The sequence below is a fragment of the Varanus komodoensis genome, unplaced genomic scaffold (assembly GCF_004798865.1).
Source record: "Varanus komodoensis strain SLA01 unplaced genomic scaffold, ASM479886v1 scaffold10, whole genome shotgun sequence".
Lineage (NCBI taxonomy): Eukaryota > Metazoa > Chordata > Lepidosauria > Squamata > Varanidae > Varanus > Varanus komodoensis.
In genome coordinates this window covers 19,716,655-19,741,873 of record NW_025335269.1, presented here as the reverse complement: position 1 = coordinate 19,741,873, position 25,219 = coordinate 19,716,655, and the positions used below count along the sequence as shown (strand labels likewise).

Sequence of the window (25,219 nt, the reverse complement as noted above, 5' to 3'; positions counted from 1 at the left end):
ACCTGGACATCTTACTGAAAGATGATGTAAATATATTTGAAACAGTACATTAAAACAAATTAAGTGATCATTCTTAATGCCATTTTAAAATACATGACAGTCCAAGCAGGCATAGGTCCATCACAGATAATATTCCTGCTAGTGGGGAGCCCCCAAATGGGTGTCTTTTGGGGGCAGGGAGGCACTAGGTGCAGTGCATAGAAAGGCAGTCTGTTCTCTAGATAGGCCTCTGGATTGGACCCTTCTGCTACTGGAGATGGGACAGCTAATTTTACCTCACCTGGCATATTGGAGGGGAGAATTCCAGAAATGGCTATGTGCCAGGTTGCAAATTCCAGCCACCTTGCACCTCCTGCTGTTGCCAACCATGTACTAGTCAGGCTTTAGAAGTGGTGAGTTCTGGTATGGGATTGCTCTGCTGGTTGCATTGTGATTTGCAAGATTTATCTCCATGTCAAGTCAATTATGAAAATGTAATGAAAACTATAGCCAAATTTTATTTAATCACGTTTTCCTACAAATGACTGCAATTATTTTTCTGATGGGGTGCTAAGGTTGCAACCATCACAAAGCTAATGGCTGCTGCCACCTTGCTTTCTTTTACACAACAGCTTCAAAACCCACCATTTTCTTTTCCTCAATTCAAGAAAAATTAAAGCAAGAAGGGAAATTTAACCCAGTATAAATTAATCAGTTTTCCACTCTTGTGGACCTTTGAACTTGCTCTCCTATCAGTATAAATGAGTCAAAGATGTTTCAATATGTGCAAGACTTTCAGAGGAGTTATTTCTGAGGAGGAAATAGTTTGAGAAATCCAGATCCTCATTGTCATCGCAAATAACCAGACTACTTTATTTCTTGGTTGCAAAGTAAGACTTAAAATAACTACATACACCAAGATTGAGGACAAAATTAGAAACCAATTATGAATACTGTCCCTAAACTATATTGCTAATTCTGGAAAATCTTACCTAAAGAACTGGTATTTAGGATGTTCTCCATAAACTTGACCATTGCTTCAACATCACTATCCTGCCAATAGAAAAAGGGTAAGCAAGCAAGTAAATAGATGTGAAAAACACTTTAAATCCTACCGTTTTCCGTGGAAGAGCTCTTAGAGTTGATTTATTTATATGAAGGCAGCTCACATAATTCTTTCAATCTTATCCTCACAACAATGGAAACCCTGTGAAATAGGTTAGGCTGAGAATCTGTGACTGGCCAAAAATCACCTAGTGAACTTCATGCTTGAGTGGAGATTAGAATGCAGATTGTCTGAGTCCCAGCCCCGCATTTTTAACCAGTACACCACACTGGCTCTCATAACTTTACTTTCGCTGAAGCACAGAAATCATGTTCAGCATGTTTCTTTAACCAATCCAAAACACTTAAAATCATTCTGAGCTGACAAGAAACGAGAACAGTTATAATGAAGCCAAAGCATATCCAGACATGTCACCTGCCATTTAGAACTAAGAATTTATCCAAACACACACACACACACCCCATAAGCTTTGAGTTCACTGAAAAGAAAAGCAGGATATAAATAAGTAAAGAAAATGACAACTTGGATTTGCTTTCATCAACTCAGCATCTATTTTAGTTAAAGAAAATTTACAGTTGAAAAAAGGCTTGGATAAACCAGCATTATACATTAAATGTAACACATTAAATATAACATGTTATACATGTAATATTACATGCATGTAATATATAATACATGTATATATTACATGTTATATATATAGTGAATGAAAGTCTGAAAAAATATGTAGAAATCTAACTCTTGCACAATGCCTATTGATTTTAACTGGGCTTGTACAAATGTTCTGAGTGAATTCACCCTTGGAATATAGAATGAGCAGGTCATTTACTAGGCCTTGTTGTTCCCCAGAACATATTTTTCTTGCTTTTACCAAGCTTTAGGTCCAGTTGTTTGTCACTACAGTGGGAGAGGAAAGGAGGAGAATATAATATATGCTGATGGCAAACTTGTGCCTTTGTTCATTGGTAGAGAGACAATGGATGACTACACTGTGCATCCTACACATAGTCAGCAGATGCTCATTTAGTCCAATAGATACGTCAGCACTGATTGGTTCCCACAGGTAGTTAAAATGATCTTTCTAGTCTTATTTCTACCATTTACCCCAAAACCTTACTCTGGTCATCTCACATTAAAATGGGCTTTACTGCCAATTCAGTTCAAGAAGCAATCAACGCCTGATGTGAATTAAAGTCATGTTCACAATGTTGTGGAAACAAGCATGAATTAATTTCAATCTCTAATTTGTTTACATGTTTAAGGGATGAAACAGAAGCTAAAGTGAATGTAAGAACAATAATCAATTACTTGGGTGCTTCAAGTCTAAGTGCTCCTCGTGCTACCAATCAAAAAACATAGTGTAGCAGCAGCTATTGCATATTTTCCTCTCTAATATGTTTTTTGTTAAAAGAAAAAAAGAAAGAAATGGTGGGAAAAGATGGGAGGATTCCAGATGGGAGGCAAAAGTATCTGGATGGTCTGCAGAATCCATATTGTAAGCCGTCCGGAGAAATTGTAAGCCGTCCAGAGATTAAAGTGATGGTTGGCCTAGAAATATCCCAAACAAACAAACAAACAAACAAACAAACCAAGTTTAAGGCAGGGCAGTTGCATGAACAAAGCCCTACCTGGATTTATACCACAAAAGACCAGGAGCTCTTGATTTACCACACCTTCACCCAATTTTGAGTACTTCTAAAACAGCCATTTTTTAATTGTGACTCTGTGACAACCAGATTATCAAAAATATTAAAAGCATTTGGACTCTCTTATCAGTGATAGCAATTTTGAGAGCATACAACAGTATTTTCAATTTAAAAAACTGAAAAGAGTAGCCGATTTAATACTAAGGTGTAGAGATTCAGGTCACAATCTCATGCATGTTTAGACAGAAAAGGGGCCTACAACTCCAAGAAATACTCCAGTCAGCCTGCTGGCTTGGGGAGGGTGGGAGTTGATGGGCTTTTTCTGTCTAAAGTGCATAGGATGGTACTCTAAAAAACCCAGAAACAAAGAAGCCAATTTAAGGAAAACTGTTTTATTGATATGGTGCTAAATATGCTTTCATCAGGTTGCATAGCTGCTTCATTCATTAATGACAATGAAATTTATGTATGTGCACTGGGTGGAAAACAAAATGCACAAAGAATAGAATCAAATTCAGGCAGAAATGTCAATAAAACAGCCTTAATTTCCTCCAGCTCAATTGTTTCCTTGTCATGGAAATGCAAACCGTGAAGTCCTGACAAAATGTCACACTGTCCAATCCTGATTGTTACTCCTGCGTTTACTCTGCTTTGTTAAACATTCTGCTTATATCATAAACCTTCTAAACTACGGAATAAAATGTGACTGCTACACTTAATAACAGATTTCCTTCATATATTTCATAGCAGGAAAACTTTGGATTATCCAGGCTGAAAAAACACACTACTTATGAAAGTGAGCATTCAAGTAGTTTTCAACATACATCAGTTTTTCAAGATATCATTTAGTCTGTGCAGTCCTAGCATACTAAACCTAATGCAATATCACCTTTGTTTGACTGGGTTTGAGAAGCAAGGATAACAAATTGCACACATATCTAAGTTCAGATTTCAGTTTAACCAAATGTAATGACCTTAAAAAACAGAAGGAGATAATATCAGCTACTTATGAAGAGTCATTCTCAAGTAACATCATGGTCGCTTACCTTTTTCAGATATATTAGTATGCTATGGATAGTGTATGTTTTCTCCACCAATTTGTGGTAAAAACAATTCAAAACAAAAAATGCTGTTCTCCTACCCCCTACTCACACAAGCTTTTTTGGCATAAGTACATAATAAGGAAGATATTGTATAATGTCCATAAGAAGATATTATGCATTGAAGCAAACAACCTAGAATCATCAGATTACATGCATCTGACAGGCTAAAAGGAATAGTTTGCTATGCAGAAATACAGGGCATGTTTGCACAAGGCTTTTTGCACTGGAGCATTATCATCAAACCATTGATACAATAGAAGTATGACAAAATGGTGCCTACTTAACACTTAATCTTTTTGCTGAAGTGGTAACATATCCTCAGTGAGATTTTTTGAAAGTTATGCACTTTATATAATTTAACTATAAAACCTGCCTCGATGCTCAGCATTTCTTCAAAGAGTGAATGTATACCTGCTGATTTGTTTTACACACAGTTTGTGATGTCTTCATTTCTTCCAGTTCAGCCGCCGCCACTGCCGCCGCCGCCTCCTCCTCCTCTTCCTCCTCCTCCTCCTCACTTGTTTCTGAGCATGAATCAAACACATCATTGTAATACTCTTCTGCGAGACGTGGATCTTCAGGGATTTCTGCATCAAAACAGGAAGAATCAATTAAATTGATAGTTCAATAGTGTTCAATAGATCTGTACTAAGGAATATAATGATGGCTTTGCCTTAGTTGAAGGAGCTTCTGTTCATGCAAGTCAGGGTGCCCACTTTGTCCTATTCCCCCCCTCCCAAAAAAAAGAAAAGCTGTTCCTGACTGGGGTACTCTCCAAGACATAATGGAAGATGGAGTCCAGGGCTGATGTAAGTAGAGAGAAACAACAAAAATTAGGTGTGCAAGCTTGTATGACTAGAAGCACTTTCTGTGAAAGAAATGCTACCGTTAGATATAGCCCCAAGAGCCCATCAACTTTTTAAATAATCGAAGTGTTCAAGCCACCATGGAGAAATGCAGAATGTAAAGTATTGCAGAAAGAATCTGTAAGCTTAAGGTTATACATCTTTTATGACATAAATAAGACCACAGTCCTGAAGATGCAAGCTTCATGAGACTGCCATATAACAATCCTCAAAGATTTGCTTGTGAGGAAATGCTTCACAAGTCGGTGTGCCCTGTTCTGCTGGCAATCCAGTGACTTCACTTGGTATATTTCTGACTTCAAGACTTGACACACACAAGTCAATCAGAGTGTAGCATGGCAGCTACTCAGCTTGAGTGATCAGTCCCAGGTACCAAGATCACAGCAAACATCCCAGTTCAGTGCAAACAAGGTGATACGGTGGCATTTTCTTAGAATGGAAGATGCAACTTGGGAATCATGTCTGGCATCAGCACACAGCATTCAGGCAACTGGTGAGGGCACCCATGTGCTGATGCCCACTCTGGACTGGGCCCAAATGTCTACCCATACTCTTTTATCTAGCTGCTGCCACCCACTATTTTACATTTCTCACAATGCTCTGACGCAATTGGAGAAAATTTAAATGGTGAGCCTTACAACTACCCACTGCTACTGGCAGTAAGCCCACAGGCGTGGGGAAGAAAATTGTTACCTAGATGTCAACCCTGTTTGGAATTGTAACAATGGAATCAAGAAAGAGATATGTGAAAATTAACAATCCATTAACGATGTCATTCTTACTAAGAAACATTAAGCAGACATATACAGAGTATAAATACTGAGCCTTAATACGTTTTAAAGATAAATGTGTAAGGAGTGAAACACTGCAACGGACATTTAAAAGTCTTAACTCTTCCTTGCCTATTACCAGCTGCCTCCTTTAGGTAGTATCATCTTTTATAACTACTGCAGTTTTTCCTTAGTGAGATAAATACAGTCTTTGAAAAATAGTTTTAATTTGCTCCTTCCCAGGAGTTCATTATTTGTGCATTAACACAGTACTCTGAACTTCACATGCACTTAGGAGCAATGAGAGAATTCATTTATTTAAAAAAAGCAAGCAAGCAAGCACCTAGGGTGAGGACACAAGATAATAAACCTATGGTAACAGTTAACAAGTTCATAATGAACAAAAATAGCAAGACAAATCAGTTATAGTAATTTTTGTTTAATTCGAAGTCTTCTGCACAGAATAAATATTTGGGGTGCTTTCAAGCAAGACTTTCATCACACTGTCAACTCTCCTTATTCTCAGAAATCCAAACAATCAGGAATCCAAACAACAAATTCTTCCACTTGTAATTCTTCTGCATTTTCCCACCACACCTGCCTTCTTACAATGAAAATCTGTTCACACACCCCCTTCTACTAGCACTAACACTCTTCCATCTGGAAGCTTCCTTGAATGCAAATTTCAATAAGTATCTAACTAATTTCTCCCCATCAGAAGAAATGATCCTATGGATCCTAGACATTGTCTCAGCAGCAAGATCAGTTGGATTCTATCTCCATGATCAGAGACAGCATTCAGAGAGGGAAACTGGAGCTTCAACCCCTCCCTCCACCACCTTGCAGCCAAACTTGGAGAAGAGTTAAAGGAGGTATGTTGGGAGGTGGAGGGAAGGAGACTAGATATGAGATATCCTGAATCACTTCCCATTTCTTTCTGCCTTTGAAATGCTCCTGCTCAACAGGTGAAAAAGTGGAAATGCAGAGGAAAAGGAGTGGAGAGGTGCTGGGTGTCCATGGGCTCTGGGTTTGGGAGTGTATGGGCATCCTGATGGGGCTCAAACCTTATCTATAACAACTGATTTTTATCCATGCATTTTATTTTAATTGTAATGAATTTTGTACATTTCCCCAAGGTTTGGTAATGAGTGGAAACACACACACACATATATATAATTACATAATGTATAATGTATATTAAATAATTTACTTAACATAAACATATTTATTTAAAATATTTGAATAATTATTCCAAATGAATAATTGTTCTGCAGGAAACAAGGTGCAACAGAGACAAAAACAGGCAGAGTAAATTTAGGACCCTCCCCCCCCACCAAGGAAAAAAGAAGGGGAGCAGTGTCATTCTACCAATCCCGGCAATCCATTAATTGTTTTTTCTTTTCTTTCCATTCTTTGTTTCCTTGTGTGTCTTGTATTTTAAGATTGTAAGCCTGGGGCAGGGATTGTCCATTTTGCTGATTGTTTGCCTTTTCTGCCTGAGAAGTAGGATAAATATACTTGAAACAAATGAATGAAATTAGTCGATGATGAATATATCTGGGCATGCTTCAGATCTAGATCAGGTATTTTCTAGTTCAGTATTTATAAGCCTTCTTGGTTGGAAAGCAAAGTAGAAAAGGCATGTTGCTTTCTGAAAACTCTGCAATTACTCATAATGTTTGCACAAGTGTGCTCGTGTCACCATAAATATGCACACTGTTCTATTTACCTTCTGAGAATTGTAGCTTGATTTCACCTATCCTGTATCTACCATATACCACCAGTCACAGCAGAGAACCACTTGGAAAATCATTACACACACAGCAGAAAAACCCCATGACCAAGAACTGGGTTTAGACTTCAGATGAGAGGTAAACACTTGAATGAAATAATCAAGATACTCATCAGAGGGGTTCTTATTCAAAGGGGTCATACAGTTCACGGTAACAAGCAAGAGTTTACAAGCAAAAGGTTCACATTGAAGAATTCAATGCGTGCAACTTAGAAAAAACCAGCTTTTAAAGTACATGCTGTTTCCTAGCAATTTATGAGGGTTTCATCAGGAGTAAGAGGTGTTCTGAGCATGTATCAAAACAACACATGATCTTGTGAATGCTGATGGAAAATGATTAGTATTCCAAGCCAAAGAAGTTACAGCTGAGCACAATGCACTGGACCAACCTGCAACTGAACCAGGTCATTACAAACTTCAATAGCTTCACTCACTAGTCAAAATGTAATTTTTATAGACTGCAGATAGATCTTTAAATCATATAGAAATGAAGGTTTATGGACTGTTCCAGGCACTAATGAAGTAACAAAGTCATGCTGGTGCTATTTATGCAGCAATTTGTCACATATTTTGGGGGTAAAACATTCAAATGTATCTGTGAATGGGCAAAAACTGTTAATTATGCGAAACCTAATTGCCAGTGAAGAAAAGTTCATGGCATAATATGCACAATTATCCATACTGTGCACATTCATTTACTTGTTCCAGTAACACAAAGGTTTGTGATTTAAATCTCTAGGTAGAGAAAATCAAAGTAATGCCACAATAGAAGGGTATTTTAGATGTCTTTATGTATTGCAAAGGGGAAAATATGTTATCAAGTAGTAACATAAAACCGCTAGAGAGGCACATGGGAAAAGAGTGCTTGGCATGGAATAGGCAATAACAGAGGGGAGCAGTAGAAGAAGAAAATAGTAGAAGAAGAAAGTAGTAGTAGTAGTAGTAGAAGAAAAGAAGAAGAAAGAAAGCTTTCTTTCAGCTTCGACTGATTCATCAGCTGCGTCCCTACCTGAAGAACGACTCCCTGGTGACTGTGACACATGCATTGGTAAGCTCCTGATTAGACTTCTGTAATGCGCTCTACGTGGGGCTGCCCTTGAAGAGGGTCTGGATACTTCAATTGCTGCAAAACAGAGCTGCCAGGTTGCTGACGGGGACTGGGCGTTGTACTCACATAACTCCGGTCCTCCGTCAGCTTCACTGGCTCCCCACTGAAGTCCAGGCCCAATTCAAGGTGTTGGTTATGACCTATAAAGCCCTTAACGGTTTGGGTCCTGGTTACCTAAAGGAGTGCTTACATCCATATGTGCCCTCCCGCCCCTTGAGATCGGCGGCAGAGGCCCTTCTCCAGGAGCCCTCCGTGAAGGACATTAGGAGGGTGAGCACCCGGAGGAGGGCTTTCTCTGCGGTGGTGCCCAACCTATGGAATGCGCTCCCCAGAGAGGTCCACCTGGCACCGTTGTTATTTGCTTTTTGGTGCCAGGCCAAGACCTTTTTATTTAAACGTCATTTTAATTGTTGATTTTATTTATTGATTTTAACAACTTTGGCCAGGATGTCTCCAACTGTATTTTATTGTACTAGTGATATTTATTTATTTGTAAGCCACCCTGAGGCTTAGGCGAAGGGGGCGGCATATAAGTCTGCTAAATAAATAAATAAACAAGAAATAAGAAATAGCTAATGAGAAGAGCCTTCACTATTTTCTCTACCTGCTGCTGCTCACTAAGCTAGGCCTGTGTCCCTCCTCATGGAGGCCAGTAGAAACCAACTGTCTTGTAAAAGAGGTACTATCTTTGCCACAGTTGCTGCCTCTCCAAATACAGTATAAAGAAGGAAAACAAATACTCCAAATATGTTTTCATGACATATTGTTCTTATTGACCTTGTACAGGCCACTCAGGGAGCCCTATCTGCTGAAGAGAAGGATAAACAAGAAGCTCCCATAACAGCCTGAAGTGTCTGATCCTGTCTAATATTGGAAGCGAAGCAGGGTTGAGCCTGGTTGAAATCTGGATGGGTGACTTAAAATGTGAACTACTCAGAGAGGTTCAGCTATGCACAGTATAGAAATGTAATAATAAGAATGATGATGATGAATAAAATGCTAAATATAATTTGAAGCTTTATTTCTACTGTTGAAAGCTTTTGAAGGTTTGCATGAGATCACTTTAGCACATAAGGAGATGATTTGCTGACATTAAACAGAGAACAGGGCAGGCTTTTCCATTCCTGTCTTCCTTTTGAAATATCCAAAGGCTTTGCTGAATGTGGGAAACATTGATAGTCACACAGCTTCTGCTGCAGGCATATAAAATTGCTTGAGTTAGCATGCCAAATATTTGCTGGAATTAGGGGTCCTGTTTGGCTAAAATGGAGCTTGTGCTTTTCTGGAAATTACCTTTGCCTAGCATTTGAAAACATATCTCAGTGTTTCTATTGCACGGGATTTCATTATTAGAAAATAATTGTAGACATTTTGAAAAGGGAGGCAGGTCATGGGGAAGGACCATACTTCTGTGGAAGGTGGCTAATCTAAAGCCAACTTTAAGAAAGGGAACCTGGGGGGGATTCCAGAAATTACAAGCCAGTTTGTTTAAGATATCTTCCAGATAAATAGATGGAAAGCATTTTCAAAGAAGAAATTACCAAGCATCTTTGAAGTATACATTTTGAAGAAGAATCAATATCTCTTCTGCCAATGTAGATCATGTGTTGTGATATCTTTGAGAGTTTTGGCAAAAATGTGTATGGGGTGAACCAGTAAATATTACTTAGACTTTTGCAACGTTCCACATCAAGGTCTTCTGAACAGACTTAGCAGTCTTGGACTAAGAGAAGAGAATGTCTCATGGATCAATAAGTGACTTAAAAACTGTAAGCGGAGTAAGAATAAATAGATAGTTCCTGCAATGTCGAGTTGAAAATAGTAGATCCCCAAAGGATCGATATTGGGACACATACTTTTTAACTTGTTCACAAATGATCTGGAGCTAGGAGTGAGCAGTGACATGGCCAAGTTTTCTGATGGTATCAAATTATTTGGTAAAAACAAAATGGGATAATGAGGAGCGCCAAAGGGAGCTTCCTAAACTGGGGAGAATGGAGTGGCTCAATACATGCAAACATGGTTGAATGTAAATGAATATTTGGCAAAAGTGATTAATAGAAGCAACTATAGCATGATGTGTATTATGGCAAAAAATAAAGCAGGTTGCTTACCTGTAACTGATGTTCTTCGAGTGGCCATCTGTACAGTCACACATATGGGTGCTGCACTTGTGCAGTGCCTTTGGCCGGAAGATTGCCAGCTAATGGTTTTTGGCGGGAAGCTCTGCTCCCCCTCCCCCCGCAGCCTATAAAGATCGGAGCATCCGCCATTTTGTTCAGTCTTTGACAACCAAACGTGCGCCCCCTCGTGGAAAAATTTGTAATTAGAGGTAGGGAAAAGAGAGGGTCGGTACCAGAAAAAAGGGAATACTTAACGAATCGCTCCTTTATAAAGAAGCTGATATATTTCGTCGAGCAATACTGGCGAACATGATGTAAACCGGATCGGACTCGATGGAGGATGATGTCAAATTCTATCCGATAGCCGTGCTGAACGATGGACAATACCCACCGATCAGATGTGAGGGACTCCCAAATGGGGAGTCGGCTTCGGAGACAATCCCCTGATGAGAGGGGGGTGGGTATAGAAGAAATTGGAGGAATGGTTCGCCAGTCCCGTCAACGCTGCCTCCTGTCATCGAAATGGCGGTGGCCTTGTTGATAGCGTTGTTGGGGCTGTGGACGGCGGCGCTGCTGCTGATGGAGCTGGGGTTGTTGTCTTGGCTGGTAGGACTGCCTGTAAGATGGGCGATTCCATGACCACTTACATCTGGTCTGGGTCTGTATCTCCATCCTGCGTGCCGTCATCCGGGATTCGTGCAGCTTTTTTAGTTTGTGGTCAGTGCGGGAGTGGAAAAGTCCAGACCCGTCAAAGGGCATTTCCTCTATACGGAGCTTGGTTTCCTCCGGAAAGTTGCAGTTTCTAAGCCAGGCGTGTCTCCGGAGTGAAACGGCACCGACCAAGGCCCTTGAGTCTGTGTCCACGTGGTGCCTGGCCGTGGACAACTGCTGAACAGCGATGTGCATTGCCTCCTTGATAAGGACCTTAGCCAGGTCACCCTGGTGGTCCAGGAGGGTCGAGGCGACGTTGTGGAGGCGCTGTATGATGAAGTACTGGTACCTTGCCAACATCGCCTCGTAATTTGAGATCTGCAGCCCCAGGCCTGAAGCAGCGTAGACTCGCCTAGCCAGGGAGTTGATCTTTCGGCTCTCCTTATCTTGTGGTGCCGTGTGCCCTCTTGCCTCTCTGCCCTGGGAGAACTCCACTACGACCGAGTTCGGCTTGGGGTGGCGGAGGAGGAAGGGGATGTCCTTCTCCCGAACCCGGTATATAGATTCGTACCTCCTGGACGTGGGTTGAGGGTGAGAGGGCAAGTCCCAGGGCTGCGTCATCGCTTGCCGAAGAGTGGTTATGAGCGGCAGGATGATCAATGTCGACTGCTCTCCACGGATGATGACGTAGAACTTGTCCGTTGTCGGTCCCGGACGCTGGACAGCGTCGATGTCGAGGGTCTGGACATCAGCTCCACGAAGGAGACGTGAGATTCGTCCGGTGACATAGGACCCTGGGATGTCACGGCGACGTCTGGGGAGGTTGAATCGACCTCTGAATCATCGGAATCGGCACCGTAGTATGGTGGAGCCGATGACGAAGCCTCCGCCGGAGAAAAAGAGCGGCTGCTTCCATCCCGAGGGGATCGTGGAGATGCACATCTCGGGTCCAAGGGACGTGGTCAGTCACGGGATGGTGGAGAGGACCGACCCCTAGGAGCGGGATACTATCCTATGGAGAGCGGATCACCCCAGGTGTTGTAATAGGAGCAACGCCATCCCTCCGAATGTCGCACCACGGAGCGGCTCCTCCAGCTCCCAGGCAGGGACATCCCTACATCCGCCTCCATAGTGGCCGCGGGCATGGGTGTAGGTGACCAAGCCCTAGGGGGAGAGTCCTGAATTTCCCCATCAGAAATCGAGCCCCTTTGCAGAGTTGGAAGGGGCCCAGAGTGAAGGTCGGCCACGCAGCTCAGGGACCCTTGAGGGGTAACCCGCATAGCCTCCTGAAGAACCGGGTCGGGTGGAGTCGGTACCGTGAGTGCCGCCAGTACCGAGGGGGCCATCGAATCCGAATCCTGGTGACGAGGACGCTCCGAGTCCTTCAGTTTTTTGGAAAGCTTGGAGACTTTCTCCTTCCTGGCCTTCTTATGGCCTGCCAACTTCTTGGGTTCGGCATGCTTCTGCTTCTCATGTTTATTTTTGGGGGAAGCAGAGGGAGCCACCGTAGCAGACGCGCCTTCGTTCGAAGGGCGTGAAGATGGAGCCACTGAAGCGGAGCCAGGCTTTGGAGCAGAAAGCAGTAGATCGGACTGCATGAGAGCCTGATCCCAAAGGAGCCTCCGGAGGCGGTTCTCGCGATTCTTCCTGGCCTGCTTGGAGAAGGCCAGGCAGTGGGCACATTTATCAGTCTTACGGCACTCGCCCAAACAGAGGAGGCATAGGTCATGCGGGTGGTTGGTGACATTTTTGACCCGCACTCCGCGCATTTGCTCGCTGCACCATCGCAGAAAAAGGAAGAAGAGAGAGATAGTGCAGAGGGTAAGTATATATTTTTGGTTTTTGTGTTTATTTTTATAGATTGAAAGAAGGTAGAATGATAGAGAAAAAACTACAGGAACTATAGAACTGGAACAATCGAGAAGAAAAGGCTAACGAGTAACGGTCAGAGCGAAAGTCGAAAGCGGCACGAGGCACAGTGAACGGCGGTCGCAAAGACTGAACAAAATGGTGGACGCTTCGCTCTTTATAGGCCGCGGGGGGAGGAGGAGCAGAGCTTCCCGCCAAAAACCATTAGCTAGCAATCTTCTGGCCAAAGGCACTGCACAGGCACAGCACCCATATGTGTGATGCACAGAGGCCACGACGAAGAACCAACAACTCCTTACATCATGGGTTGGAGGGCATGATAGATGTATACATAATTATGCATGGAGTACAGAAGTGAACAGAGAGAAGTTTTTCTCCCTCTTTCATAATAATTAACCTGGGTTCATCCACAGAATCTGAATTAAGATTCAGATTCAGCAGGCTATTCACTACCACAAGATGCAGCAATAGCTACCAATTTGTTTGGCTTTAAAGGATTAGATCATGGGTCCTCAAACTAAGGCCCATGGGCTGGATTCGGCCCACCATGCCCATTTAACCAGCCTACCCAACAGGTTTTGCATTTGCTGGGCATGTGCAGGCACACAGCTTGCTTGCAAGGAGGTTGTTTTGGACTAGCTTGGAGAAAATGATCTCCTCACAAGCAAGCCGGCGCCTTGCCGTGCGCGCACCTGGCAGCAGCTTGCTCATGAGGAGGTCGTTTTGGACCCGATCTCCTCATGAGCAAGCCGGTGCTTCACCCCATGCACCGCCCCATCCCCGCCTCATGTGCACCCTGCCCCCTCACTGGCCCACGCCCACCGCTGGCACCTGTCAACTGGCCTCCTTTAGAAAAACTTTGTGGACCCCTGGAATAGATGAATTCTTGGAGGATAAGGTTATCAACGACAACAATGGCTACCTATTACCTCCAGTATAAAGAAGCAATATGCCTCTCTATACCAGCCACTAGAGAACATGAACAGAAAAATACCAGTGGGGGTCCTCTCTTCTTTGTATACTTCCGAAGAGCATTTGTTGGCTACTGTGGGAACAGAATGCTGAGAAAGCTAGAGCTTTGGCCTGATTCAGCATGGGACCTTGTATGTTCTCAGGACTGCCATTTGATTCAGACCAAGATGAAGAGAAACCAAAAAATTCACCTGGAGAACCTTGGGATGCAGGCTGTTTCTATAGACAACCTGATTTATATGTAGCACATTTTGTAGCATCTGCTGGAGTGTTAAGCTGTGTCCTTCCAGTTATAGTAAGCTCATACTTTGTAAATAACTAATATTGAGGCAAATAAGCTTCCAATTACATCACCCTCCCAAAAAAATCCCAAACCTAAACCCAAGGTAAGCAATGAACCTCTAAATTGTTTCACTGATTGAAATACTGGTAGCTGCATTTTCTGACCACCTATCCCAGCTGGACTGGAAGTAAGAGGCTGCAGAATGTACGGGGTGATCAACTGTGCCAGAATGCTTTTCCTGCATGCATATGCATGATAATTATTTGAAAAGTACTGCTATGGAAACAAATGTTATTTCAGAAGAGGCCTGAAACAGAGATGAATATAGGTTGCACCAGTCATAACTGTATGAAGTTAAGGACAGTCAATCAGCAAATTTAGAAAAAGTGCAGCAGGGACAGAACAGCAGAATGCTATTGTACATGTAACAGTATGTACATGTAACATAAAACAGAAGGTGTTTTAACATTCATGCGTTCCTTCATCTTTTGCTTTCCCATAATAGTTTACTGAGTTCATTTCACAAAAATAGTTCATCAATATGCTCTGTGCTATTTGTTTGTTTATTCCATAGTTTTGCTTTAGCAAAATGAATAGTGAAACAAAAACAAATCATGTGTTTCAGTACTTCTACAAGTTATTGATGAAATCTGAGCTAACCTAATGCAGAAATCAAGGGTAGAGATAACCATCTTAGAGTATGAAAGGTACACACTATGTATATTTCTTAAAATAAGTTTGAACTCTAGTGTAATCCTAATGAATGACACTACCTCACCAATGGCCATGTATGATTTATTATCATGATGCTTTTCCTATGCACTTCAGGGTAGAATACAATACAGAGAGGTCACCAAAAAACCATCCCTACACATCTCCTGTCTAGCATAATCCCCAGAATCACTCCATTATATCAAATTACATGTTTCTCCGCCTCTGTTCTATATTACTAGTAGAATTATGCTAGTAGAACACAAAGCAAGAAAACACAGAATATGGAATATAGCCACACTGAAGTTAATGCAATATCATCTTTGGTAGCGTAACATTTAAGGGCTAAAGAAAACGCATGAGGGTTCATATCTCTCCATTGTAGATCTACATGTTTCCTGTATGACACTAAGCTGAATTTTTTCAGCAATGAAAGATAAGTACGTGTCAAAATTAGCATGGGAAATATTAAAATAATATATTCAATTATTCTAATGCACTTCTGCTATTTTGATATTATAATAAACTCAGGGGCTTATCAGATGTAACATATTACAAATTTTATTAAAATAATGAGTTCTGAGTATTATAATCAGTGGAGTATACATCAACAACAGGAACAGTTTGTGGTACTGAAGATCAGTGACTGTCAAAGGAGAGAAATGAAACTTCTTAAACAGAAAAGAAGCTTAAATCAGTGATCTGGCAGAGTTCCTAAAACTTTGTGAAAAGGGCAAGTATATTTACGTAGGTCTGAAATTACAGAGGGGAATGCAGGTACGTTTAATATCCATAAGCTCCACTCACAGGCTCGCCCCACTTTTAGTCAAATCATGCCCCCACTAGACTTCTGAAAACAGGAGGCAAGGGGTAGTGACACCAAAAGATAAGGGAATTATCTTTTGCTTCCCTTCTGCTTCCTTTCTTCCCCCTTCATAATTTAAATACTATAGTTATGAAAGTACCTGCAAACAAATAGGAAATTCCTGCCTCCATTGCTTATTCAGGTCTGAGAGAATTTCTTGCCATTTGTGAATGTCAAGTGGAGCAGCACATTAATAAGAGCCAGAGCTCCAAGATATGTCAGAAGCCCCCCAGGGATAATCGGTGGTATTTGGTGTTGCTTCGGTGCTCTTTACTGTAGCATCCTGATACACTGCAGACACCTCCTGACTCTTCTTGGATACTTGCTTTTTAAATGAAGGAGACTGGAGAAAGGTAGATTTCATAGGCAATCACCTCCTGAACTATATAGTGCAAGGGCTATCTGAGCAGTTTGGCATACTTTCTTCGGAGGAGCATTGACACAAACCTTAGCATTCTGTAAGATATGTAGGGACATCAGTACCAATGATAATATTCCATACATATGGTTTGCATTGTCCCTCTTTTGTTTACTTTGTCTTTTCAGTTGTGAAATCGATATGAATATAAGTCAGCTCACCAAGCAAAATGTAAGAGAATATGGTTTTAAATTTTCATCCCAAAATCCATTTTGTCACTGATGAGTCATTTTAATGAAAACTGAAATAACAGTTCAATGAGCTCACAAATTAAAATGTTAGGGACCTATTGTATTTATTATTTTATTAAAATATCAGCACAGCACAACATGTAGTGAGTAAATTGGTAAAGTTTCCCCTCCTTATGCCATACCTTCTAAAAACATAGCTTTTGAACATGGCAAGAAAGTCCCATGCCATCAGTAACACGTTTTGACTTTTAGAATAGAGCCGCAATACACGAAACTTCTTTTTCCTCATTTTTGCCTACCTACTGCAGCTATCCTGCTGTCCTTCTCTGGGTTTGTGACTTTTTTTGTACCAGCAATACTTTAATGTCTTTGAAAGCTGCTTAACAGGCAGTTATACAACAGGTGCAGCCAGGACCAGCATGGAGAAGCATACTGGTTTCAAAATGCATAGGAGCCCAACTAGAACAAATGACGTCAACTATGTTGTTCTGCACAGAAGGAAAAATGATGCATCCCAGCCTCTGCAAAACTGATAAGCTCAATCTTGCAGGGAGGCCATGAAGCTGAGGATGTATACACTGTTACACATTCCACGTATATCTTCCTATCCTATGGAAAGGAGCAATCTCTGGGAAACCAGCATGAATAAGAAATCCACAGATGAATTCGTAGTTACTTGAGAATGTTGCCCAGTAGCTCACAGAAAAGGGCACAGGAAAAGGCACTTACATTCCCCTTGTCAGAAACTGAAGCAGGACACAGTTCCTTCAGATGATGTGAATGTGAAGGGCAGCATGGTTCATCCTGCAAATGCCTGCAGGACCAGGATCAGACCTGTATGTGCTTGCAAGGATTGGATCCTTATAACCATACAGCACAGTACACATGGGCATTTGTGGGGGCTGCATTTGTGTCTGTATGTTGCCTTTCCCTCTGAACCTCTTGCCATTCTTCTCCAAAACCTCTGGTCCTGGTGTTCTAGCCATAGACACCAGCTGCCTATGACCCAGGGTGGACATTCCTCATCAGCTTATTTTAATGGTGCTCTAGAAGACATAATAGTCTTCAACAGGCACAAATGGATAATTGCAGCCATAAAGAAAGGGCAACTTTCTCTACCATTCTAGCAGTGCTTGGCTTGAGAACATGCAGCATGGAGGGGCCCATATCTTAGTAATAGCTGTTCCATAGTGAAAGCGATTGTGTTCAGTAGAGATCCATTTCAGCCATTTTCAGTAACCACATGGTGGGGAGGGCTCCCTGTGTGTGGTGGCATTTGCTGAACCAAAGCCAGTCAAGCTTTGTTGCAACTGCCTTAAAAACTTTCTCTCATGCTTGAGAGATTACACACTTTCAAAGCCTTCAAAATTCAACACACCTGCAACTGAATTTGTCAAGATGATTCCTGCAAACTAAAAGTTCATTTTGCTCTCTCTTCAAGCACATTCTAAGCTCTTTGCCCAGCCAGGATGCTGGCTTTGTGTAAAATATGTGCACAAAGCTACTGAAGTAAACAGAAAGAAATGACAGCATGTCAAGGTGAGCTGGCAGTCACAAAGCACTCTTGCTTAGCAACAGATAGCTGAACAGCTGGATTTGACAGTCATGCTTTGCCTTGGTTTCAGTCTCAGGGGCCCCAGCTTGTTCAGCAGTTCTCGTCATTCATATGTGAAAAGAATAAATCTCCATAAGTCATCTGAAGGAATGAACTCATCCACAGCTAATAGAAACTTACTCTCATTTAAAAAATATTCTAGTTTTTCTATTAGCATATATTAATCTATATGCACAACAGATTGTTTCTTCAGCAGAAGGCTGTGGAGCAAGAAAGGTATTACTTTGCATGTTCTATTGCCTTTTGAGGCTTTTGCTCCCACTTCTTGCACTATGCCATGAGAAACAAGCGGGCTTTACTTAGATGGGATGGACAGCAAAGGGAAAACAGGGTTTGCTATCAAGTCTAATTATAGAGTGTTATCTTTAAGCAATGCATAGGTATGTAGGATAAATCTGACATTGATTCTTTACAGGGAAGGAAAGTTCATTTGAAATGAAAATAATGCTTATGGAAGAAGATGCCTATAAATGACTACAGACTATATTGGTGAGAGGCATCTCTAATTTCCAGGTGCTGCAGACAAACAGCAGGAGGGTCCATATTCAGCATTTGAGAAACAGAATGCTAGGTCAGATGGATCTTGGAGCAATAGGACATATATTCATGTGTGATTCACTGCCATATGGATTTTTACATAATGGTGGATTAAAGAACATCCCATCTCTGTATGTTTCAATCCCAACCCCCCCAGGCTGCACTCTAAACCTCCTTTTCAAAGGGACCTAGAGCTTTGATACCTATTTGTCAAAGCTCGCTTTCCTTTGAAAACAGGCAGGCACAGATTTGCACTTTGCTAAGCACCCAGTATAGCCTTTCTTAACCAAAGGTTCCCTGGAATTCTAGGGTTCTACTAAAGGTCTCTGGGGGTTCCCATCTTAGAAATATAAACATTGTACTTTCACATTCATGTGTGTGTGTTTATAAAACAGACACATGAGGAGCCCTTCCGCTTGCTCCAGTTGCCTAGGAGACGGGAGGTTGCCCAGGGAGAATCCCCATTCATGAGGAAAGGGGCCAGGGTGAGAAGTGCATCCACCTCAGTCTTGTGGGGAGCAGTGTGGTGGTCATTCCAAGTGGCCAGCATTAAACTACCAACAACAGCATTTATTTCACAATCTCCTTTCATCACACACACTCTGCACAATTTACAGATGGATGTTGGCCACTGAGTTGAAGAGGTAAGAAATGGGGTGGCATGGCATATTAATAAAAGAGATAACAACACTAATATAAATAAAATTAAATTTCATGGTAATTCTGAGTGCATGTGCACTCAGGGGTTAATGACAATAATGCTGCTGCTGATGTATAATAATAATTATGCAGAAAATAAATGCAGGGTTTCCTGGAGACATGAAAACTATTTCAAAGGTTCCCTTAGAGGAAAAAGAGCTAGTAACTGATTATTTCTTTTTTACTTCCCCCATCTCCTTTCCCCTTTTTACTGTGTCTAGATCATGAGCCATAATGGTATAGATCCACCCACTTGTACACTCTGCATACTACACATGTTTCACAAGTAACTGACTGTGAACATTCATGATAGTTTGTTAAAGCACTACCATTTGGAATATGCGAGCAACCTCTAGCTCTCTGATAAGGCTCACCCAGGGAGCAGCTTTCTGATCTCCCAGTTCATCACTGTATCATGAAATGAGGAGCCTGAAGAGAGCTTCAGGGAGAGGAAGGTGCCTTTTCCACAAGAACCTAAAATGAGAGGAGCAGGGAATCCAAGCAAATCACATCATCAACACTGACTAGCAGGAATCTGCACAAGCTGAGGTCATCCCCAGAGCCGGACTGTGTCATTTGGAAACTAAAAATATTGTGTTTGATCCCTGTTTACATGGATCCTACCTCTACCACATTTCACTAGCAAGTCAAACTGCTGTTTGATGAGGCATTTTATTTCTAGATAAAATAAGTAGTAACAAACTGTAGTGATATTCTACCCAAAGGGTTTACCGAAAGGATAAGGCTATCCATGGACACAGTCCTGAATGGACTAATATTACAGGCAGTAAGCCTGTACATTTAAAGCATTACCTTTACATTTAAATGCTTTACCAACCTATTAAATGTAGCTAACACTAAAATCACAGTTAATCATCTAAAAACAAGCTAGGGTGAGAAATTAAATCCTCCATCCCATTCCCCAAATCAACAGAAATGAATAGAAATAGAAACAGAAATTCTTTACTTGCCAGTACATTCTCTGCAAGTGAAGAAAACCAGCTAGCTCTGAGGAAGGCCTTGCCTCTGAGGCTAAGAAAGCAGACTCAGACTAAACTTCCTGGAGGTGACAGGACCTCCCTGGAAGTCTCCAGTTCATGTTTCCAACAAATGAGATGGTTCTCTTCAGAGGCTGCTGCACTGACAGAAACCTTCCAAAACATACAGCCTGCAGAGGAAGGGGACAAACACTCCCAGCCCAACTAATTGCCCTGAAGGAGGCTGGATGCAAAGATAATACAGAATATTGTATGGAGCACATGCGTTTTGACTGCAATCATTTTAAAATCAAGTTTTCATTTTTTTCTAACACAGACAGTATATTTTTCTACCAGAATTTCTTTATTTCTCATCAGATTTTTACAAAACAGAAAACTAATTCAGCATACAATATCAAACTTACTATTTTCCACTGGATCAGACATACTAAGTCCGCCTGCTGTATCACTGCCTCTTTGGTCACTGGGCCCTATGGATAGATAGTCCAATGTGGTGACTGCTTGAGACTTAATCAGATGTTCTTCAGTCTGAGAATCAGATTCCTTATTTGAAGCAATAAAGACAAGCAGTTAGATCATAACATAGTTGCAACATGACATATTCTAACTAGGATACAACTGGAATCTTCTAATATTGTTTTAATAAGAACTGTTACATGGTTGTAAATCACATATTAAATCTAGCTCTCATCACAGTGTATTATAGGAAGCAAACCAATGAACTTGGAAAAATTATTGACTTCATAAAACCCAATTTTGTTGATCAGCAATAAACGAACATGTATCATTTCCTTGGAAGACTGCTTAAAGGAAAATAAGCATTCATTTAGGGAGAAATATGCTGGGGCTGTTTGGACGACACAAGCAGCTGTGGTCTCCATTTTGAACATGCAACCCCCACAGGGCAGGGTCTGTCATGTCAGGTGAACCAAGAGTGTGTGGCTTATGTGAGGGTAAAACAACCCACGGCCTGCTTTAACCCTTCTTTATCCCATGCATAATCACAATGCTTACTGGTTTCATATATGCAATCTGGTACCCACAGGCACCAACAAGCTCTTATTTATTACATATTTACAAAGCCATTATCCTCAGGATAATCTAACTCTGTGAATAAGGGTAAGGAAGAACTTCAGCTGATTCATAACCAAAGTTCTTCTATACAGAAGAAAGTAGAAGAGAATTATCCTTTCATACAATGACCTCAGAATCACAGGGTGCACTAGAGTGGAACACTCCACACTATATGCAAAAATCTGTGTACAGCAAGAAACATTCATGAGCCATTTGATCCTACTTCTGGCTATAGTTTCTCGTAGTGCAAGAAGAAATGTGCTCTACAAGTCTTAGGCTTGGCAGATATTTTAAAGGAACACAAAATATTCTGGGTTTTGTGAACCTGCATGATACCTAGTAAAAAACCCTGTAGACTAGGTACAAAGCAGACAGTGCACATGAACAAGACCAAAGAATAGAAAGATGAACAATTCTGTCCACATATCATAAAGATACTGACAAGGCTAGTGCAAGTTTTCTGTTTACCCTTCTTCTGCTGGGCATAGTTTTAAATTTCAGGGGTACATTGCTTGGAGTTCTGTTCCAATCTCCAGCTTACTGCTTGGACTACTGGATACTTTGTTATACAGTAGAATGTAGAAACATAAGGCAACTTTAGACAGAGATGGGAAATAGTGTAAAAGTTGACTGTCTGGATTTTAGAAAAACAAGGGATAGAATCTGTCCTTACATGAAGTACATCTATATTAACTTGGTGAAAGTTACGGGATCTAAGCTCTTGCATTCTTTTGAGATTTTCTTGATATTTTTCTTCCGCCAGCTGTCTGAAAAGAAAGACAGTATAAATGGTAAATAGGATATGTAATTTGAAGTGACATCCTTTAGCATTTGTCATGCAAGCAATTGAAATACAATTGCTATAAGGAATAAATGCTTCTTCTTTGTACGAAGGTTGTATTTTCAACCACAGGACTTGATACTTTGCCACTTCAATGGAATGGAAAAACTTGCACAATCTGATTGCCTTCATATACTTAACATAAACTGAAATGAGTTCTTGGTTTGGCATGACAAATGTGCATTACTAATTCTGTTAGTCATAAGCAATTCATTATACCCAGACAAAATGATAAAGGGATGGACAATAAGAACTGAAGGGATCTGGTGAACGGGGGATGCTTGTATCTCTTCTCATGAGGGTTGGGAGAACCTTCTGTGAAGGGTGAGCTGTGTTGCAGGAGGCTGCTGAGAGTGAAAGAGAGAATTAAGAGGGAGGGAAAATTCCCTTCCATTGCAAGCTCTTCTTAGGATTCTACCCCAAGTAAATACTTCTTAACAGAGTAGGCTTTGAGTAAGTTCTAAGAAGACACTAATAAATTCTTATGCACAAAAGTTCTATTTTTTCCCTTCTACCACAAATTCAACTTCTTTGCATTATTAAAAAAGTAAACTAATAACCTAATATACTTTGGGTGTAAGAAGAAACCTTGGTTTAGATGGAGGCAGAGAATAAAAGCACAATTTAGCAACATCGTAGTTTGACAAAGGTGGCAAATAATGTTGCTATAAGAGCAAACAAATGATCACTCCAATAACTGGTCAGGGTGTCAGAAGATCAGAAATACCAAAGAAACCTTAAGAAAATTTAGCACCGGAAGTTGGACAATGCTTTGCTTGACCTCTGCATTCCAGTCCTCCAGAAACAGAATGTAAAATTGGACTCTTTTCTGTGCTTCCAGGTATGCCTAAAATACCCATTCTCTGTGCTCATAGCCATTAGGAAAGGATGATATGATACTGAAGACAGCAAACTAGTCCTTTCTGGAAACAAGTTCAGTGTTTTTTATGTGAACATACACATCATCATTTAGAGGCTAAATGTAATATTTTGCTTTTTACTTTAACTTCTGTCCTGCTTCATCAGCAATATGTAATTTCCGCAGCCTCATTCGTTCACGTGGTGTCATTTTTTGCACTTCAGATAGGGCTTTTAGAGTTTGGAGGTGTATCTTTTTCTGCCTAAACATCAAGACAGAAAAAACAGGTGAGATACTAGTGGACCGTTGCACTTCCTTGGAAAAATACAAATATACAGGTCAGGAACCAAATTTCATTTCCCCTTAAGTATACTTCTATTTATAATGAAATATAAAAAAATGAAACCTGTTCATCAACAGAATAAAGAAAAATCTCAACAGCTGGAAAGATGCAATTAAAATGCCCAGAACATTAACATAAGAGAAAATTCTACTTTCATTAACTTTTAATTCCATACTTCATTTATAATTGAATTATGTACACTATGACCTTTGAACTCACTTCAGTTGACATGGATCATATTAATTATTTCCTTGAAAAAGAACAAAGGGATGCTCTTGGTGCTTTAATAATAACATTAGAAATTAAAAGGCATGTTGATTACATGAGCTTATCTGACCTCATTATCCAGAATACCACAAAGAAACATTCTAGCCTGCATTTAAAGTGAAACCTATTGACTATGAAGTGCATACTGCAGTATTTGCTAATTGCTTTTAAGGATATAATACAGACATTAGTAAATCCTCAATGTGAGAGTTAGTATTAGATGTGTCAGGGCTCTTTACCCAAAAAAGACGTCTCTTTTGAAAAGTCTTCATTCTAAAAAAATCTTCTGCCTCCATCCTATCTGAGAATACTGCAGCTCCACTGAATCCTACCACAATAATGTATCAATTGTTCTGAGTACTTGGAAACTATCAACATTTTTCCAGAAACACTGATCTGAAGGAAGCATCTGCATTACCCATATCATACGAGTAAGAAATGCTCATTTATTATTCCGTCTCCTTGTCACTCAACAATACCTTGTTTGTTTTAGTTCTTAATTTGTGTTCCACTCACCTAAGAATGAAAGACCACTCAAGGCAGCTAACAATAATAAAATATGAAATCCAATAAAATGACAATGAAAGATAAACTAAAACAAGGTCTGAAAAACAACAATGCAATCAATAAAAACAACCAATTAAGTAAATTTCAACACATTTACAAATCAGCATCAAATCCAAAGGTAAATTTTGAATTTTCGAGCATGAGCAATGTTGATCTCAGTAAGGCTGCTGGGCCTTACCATAAATACCCAGGTAGGCTTGTTAACACGCCTTCTCTAATCACTGTTCTCAACTGAAAGGTTTAGTTCATAAACACAGAGGATGCCAAATGAAGCATTTTTCCTTCTTATTTTGTTGTTGTAACTTTTTCAAATATATTACAGAAGTACTAGTATATAAACTATGTAACATGAATTCCTATCTCCCTGCTCCCCTAAAATATGCCATGTTTCCATGTTAAGTTCCAAAAAAGTTCCAACAACAGTGAAGTTCATGAGTTGGATTTTGGAATGTTGTGATTATTGAACACTGTTGTCAATTGTTGCAGATGATACCATAGTGGGAGTGGTGACCACAACCGAGGAGCAGGTGATCCAGATCCAGAAGGATCTAGGTAGGCTGTGGCAGTGGGCGGAGGACAATAGGATGGCATTCTATGTGAATAAGTGCAAGGTCTTGCCCTTGGGACACAGGAACAGGTGTCACAGGTACAGGATGGGGGACAAGTGGCTGGAGAGCAGCACTTGTGAAAGGGATCTCAGGGTACTTGTTGACAGCAGAGTGAACGTGAACCAGCAGTGTGACATGATGGTTAAGAAGGCAAATGCCATCCTTAGATGTATGGCCAGAAACGTGGCTTCCAGATCTAGGGGGTTGTTGATACCACTGTATACGACTCTGGTGCACCCACAACTGCAGTACTGTATCCAGTTCTGGGCTCCACATTATAGGAGAGACGTAGCTAGGTTAGAATCAGTTCAGCACAAGAATAGTAGCCAAGTTGGGAGGGATGACATGAAGAGAGATTGAGCGAACTGGGACTTTTCAGCCTGAAGATGAGAAGACTC

The 25,219-nt window shown here is 40.8% G+C and overlaps 1 protein-coding gene across 1 annotated transcript in view; it reads right to left on the bottom strand.

Moving 5' to 3' along the window:
• The window catches only part of NEK11 (NIMA related kinase 11), an 84,184-nt gene that overhangs the window by 19,201 nt on the left and 39,764 nt on the right, over positions 1 to 25,219 (bottom strand). The window contains exons 9-13 of the mRNA XM_044419162.1: positions 23,179 to 23,298; positions 22,010 to 22,103; positions 20,667 to 20,805; positions 4,206 to 4,381; positions 972 to 1,032 (exon numbers count right to left, since the gene is read on the bottom strand). Of these exons, the coding sequence (XP_044275097.1) occupies positions 972 to 1,032; positions 4,206 to 4,381; positions 20,667 to 20,805; positions 22,010 to 22,103; positions 23,179 to 23,298 (590 nt within the window). The remainder of the gene's footprint in view (positions 1 to 971; positions 1,033 to 4,205; positions 4,382 to 20,666; positions 20,806 to 22,009; positions 22,104 to 23,178; positions 23,299 to 25,219) is intronic.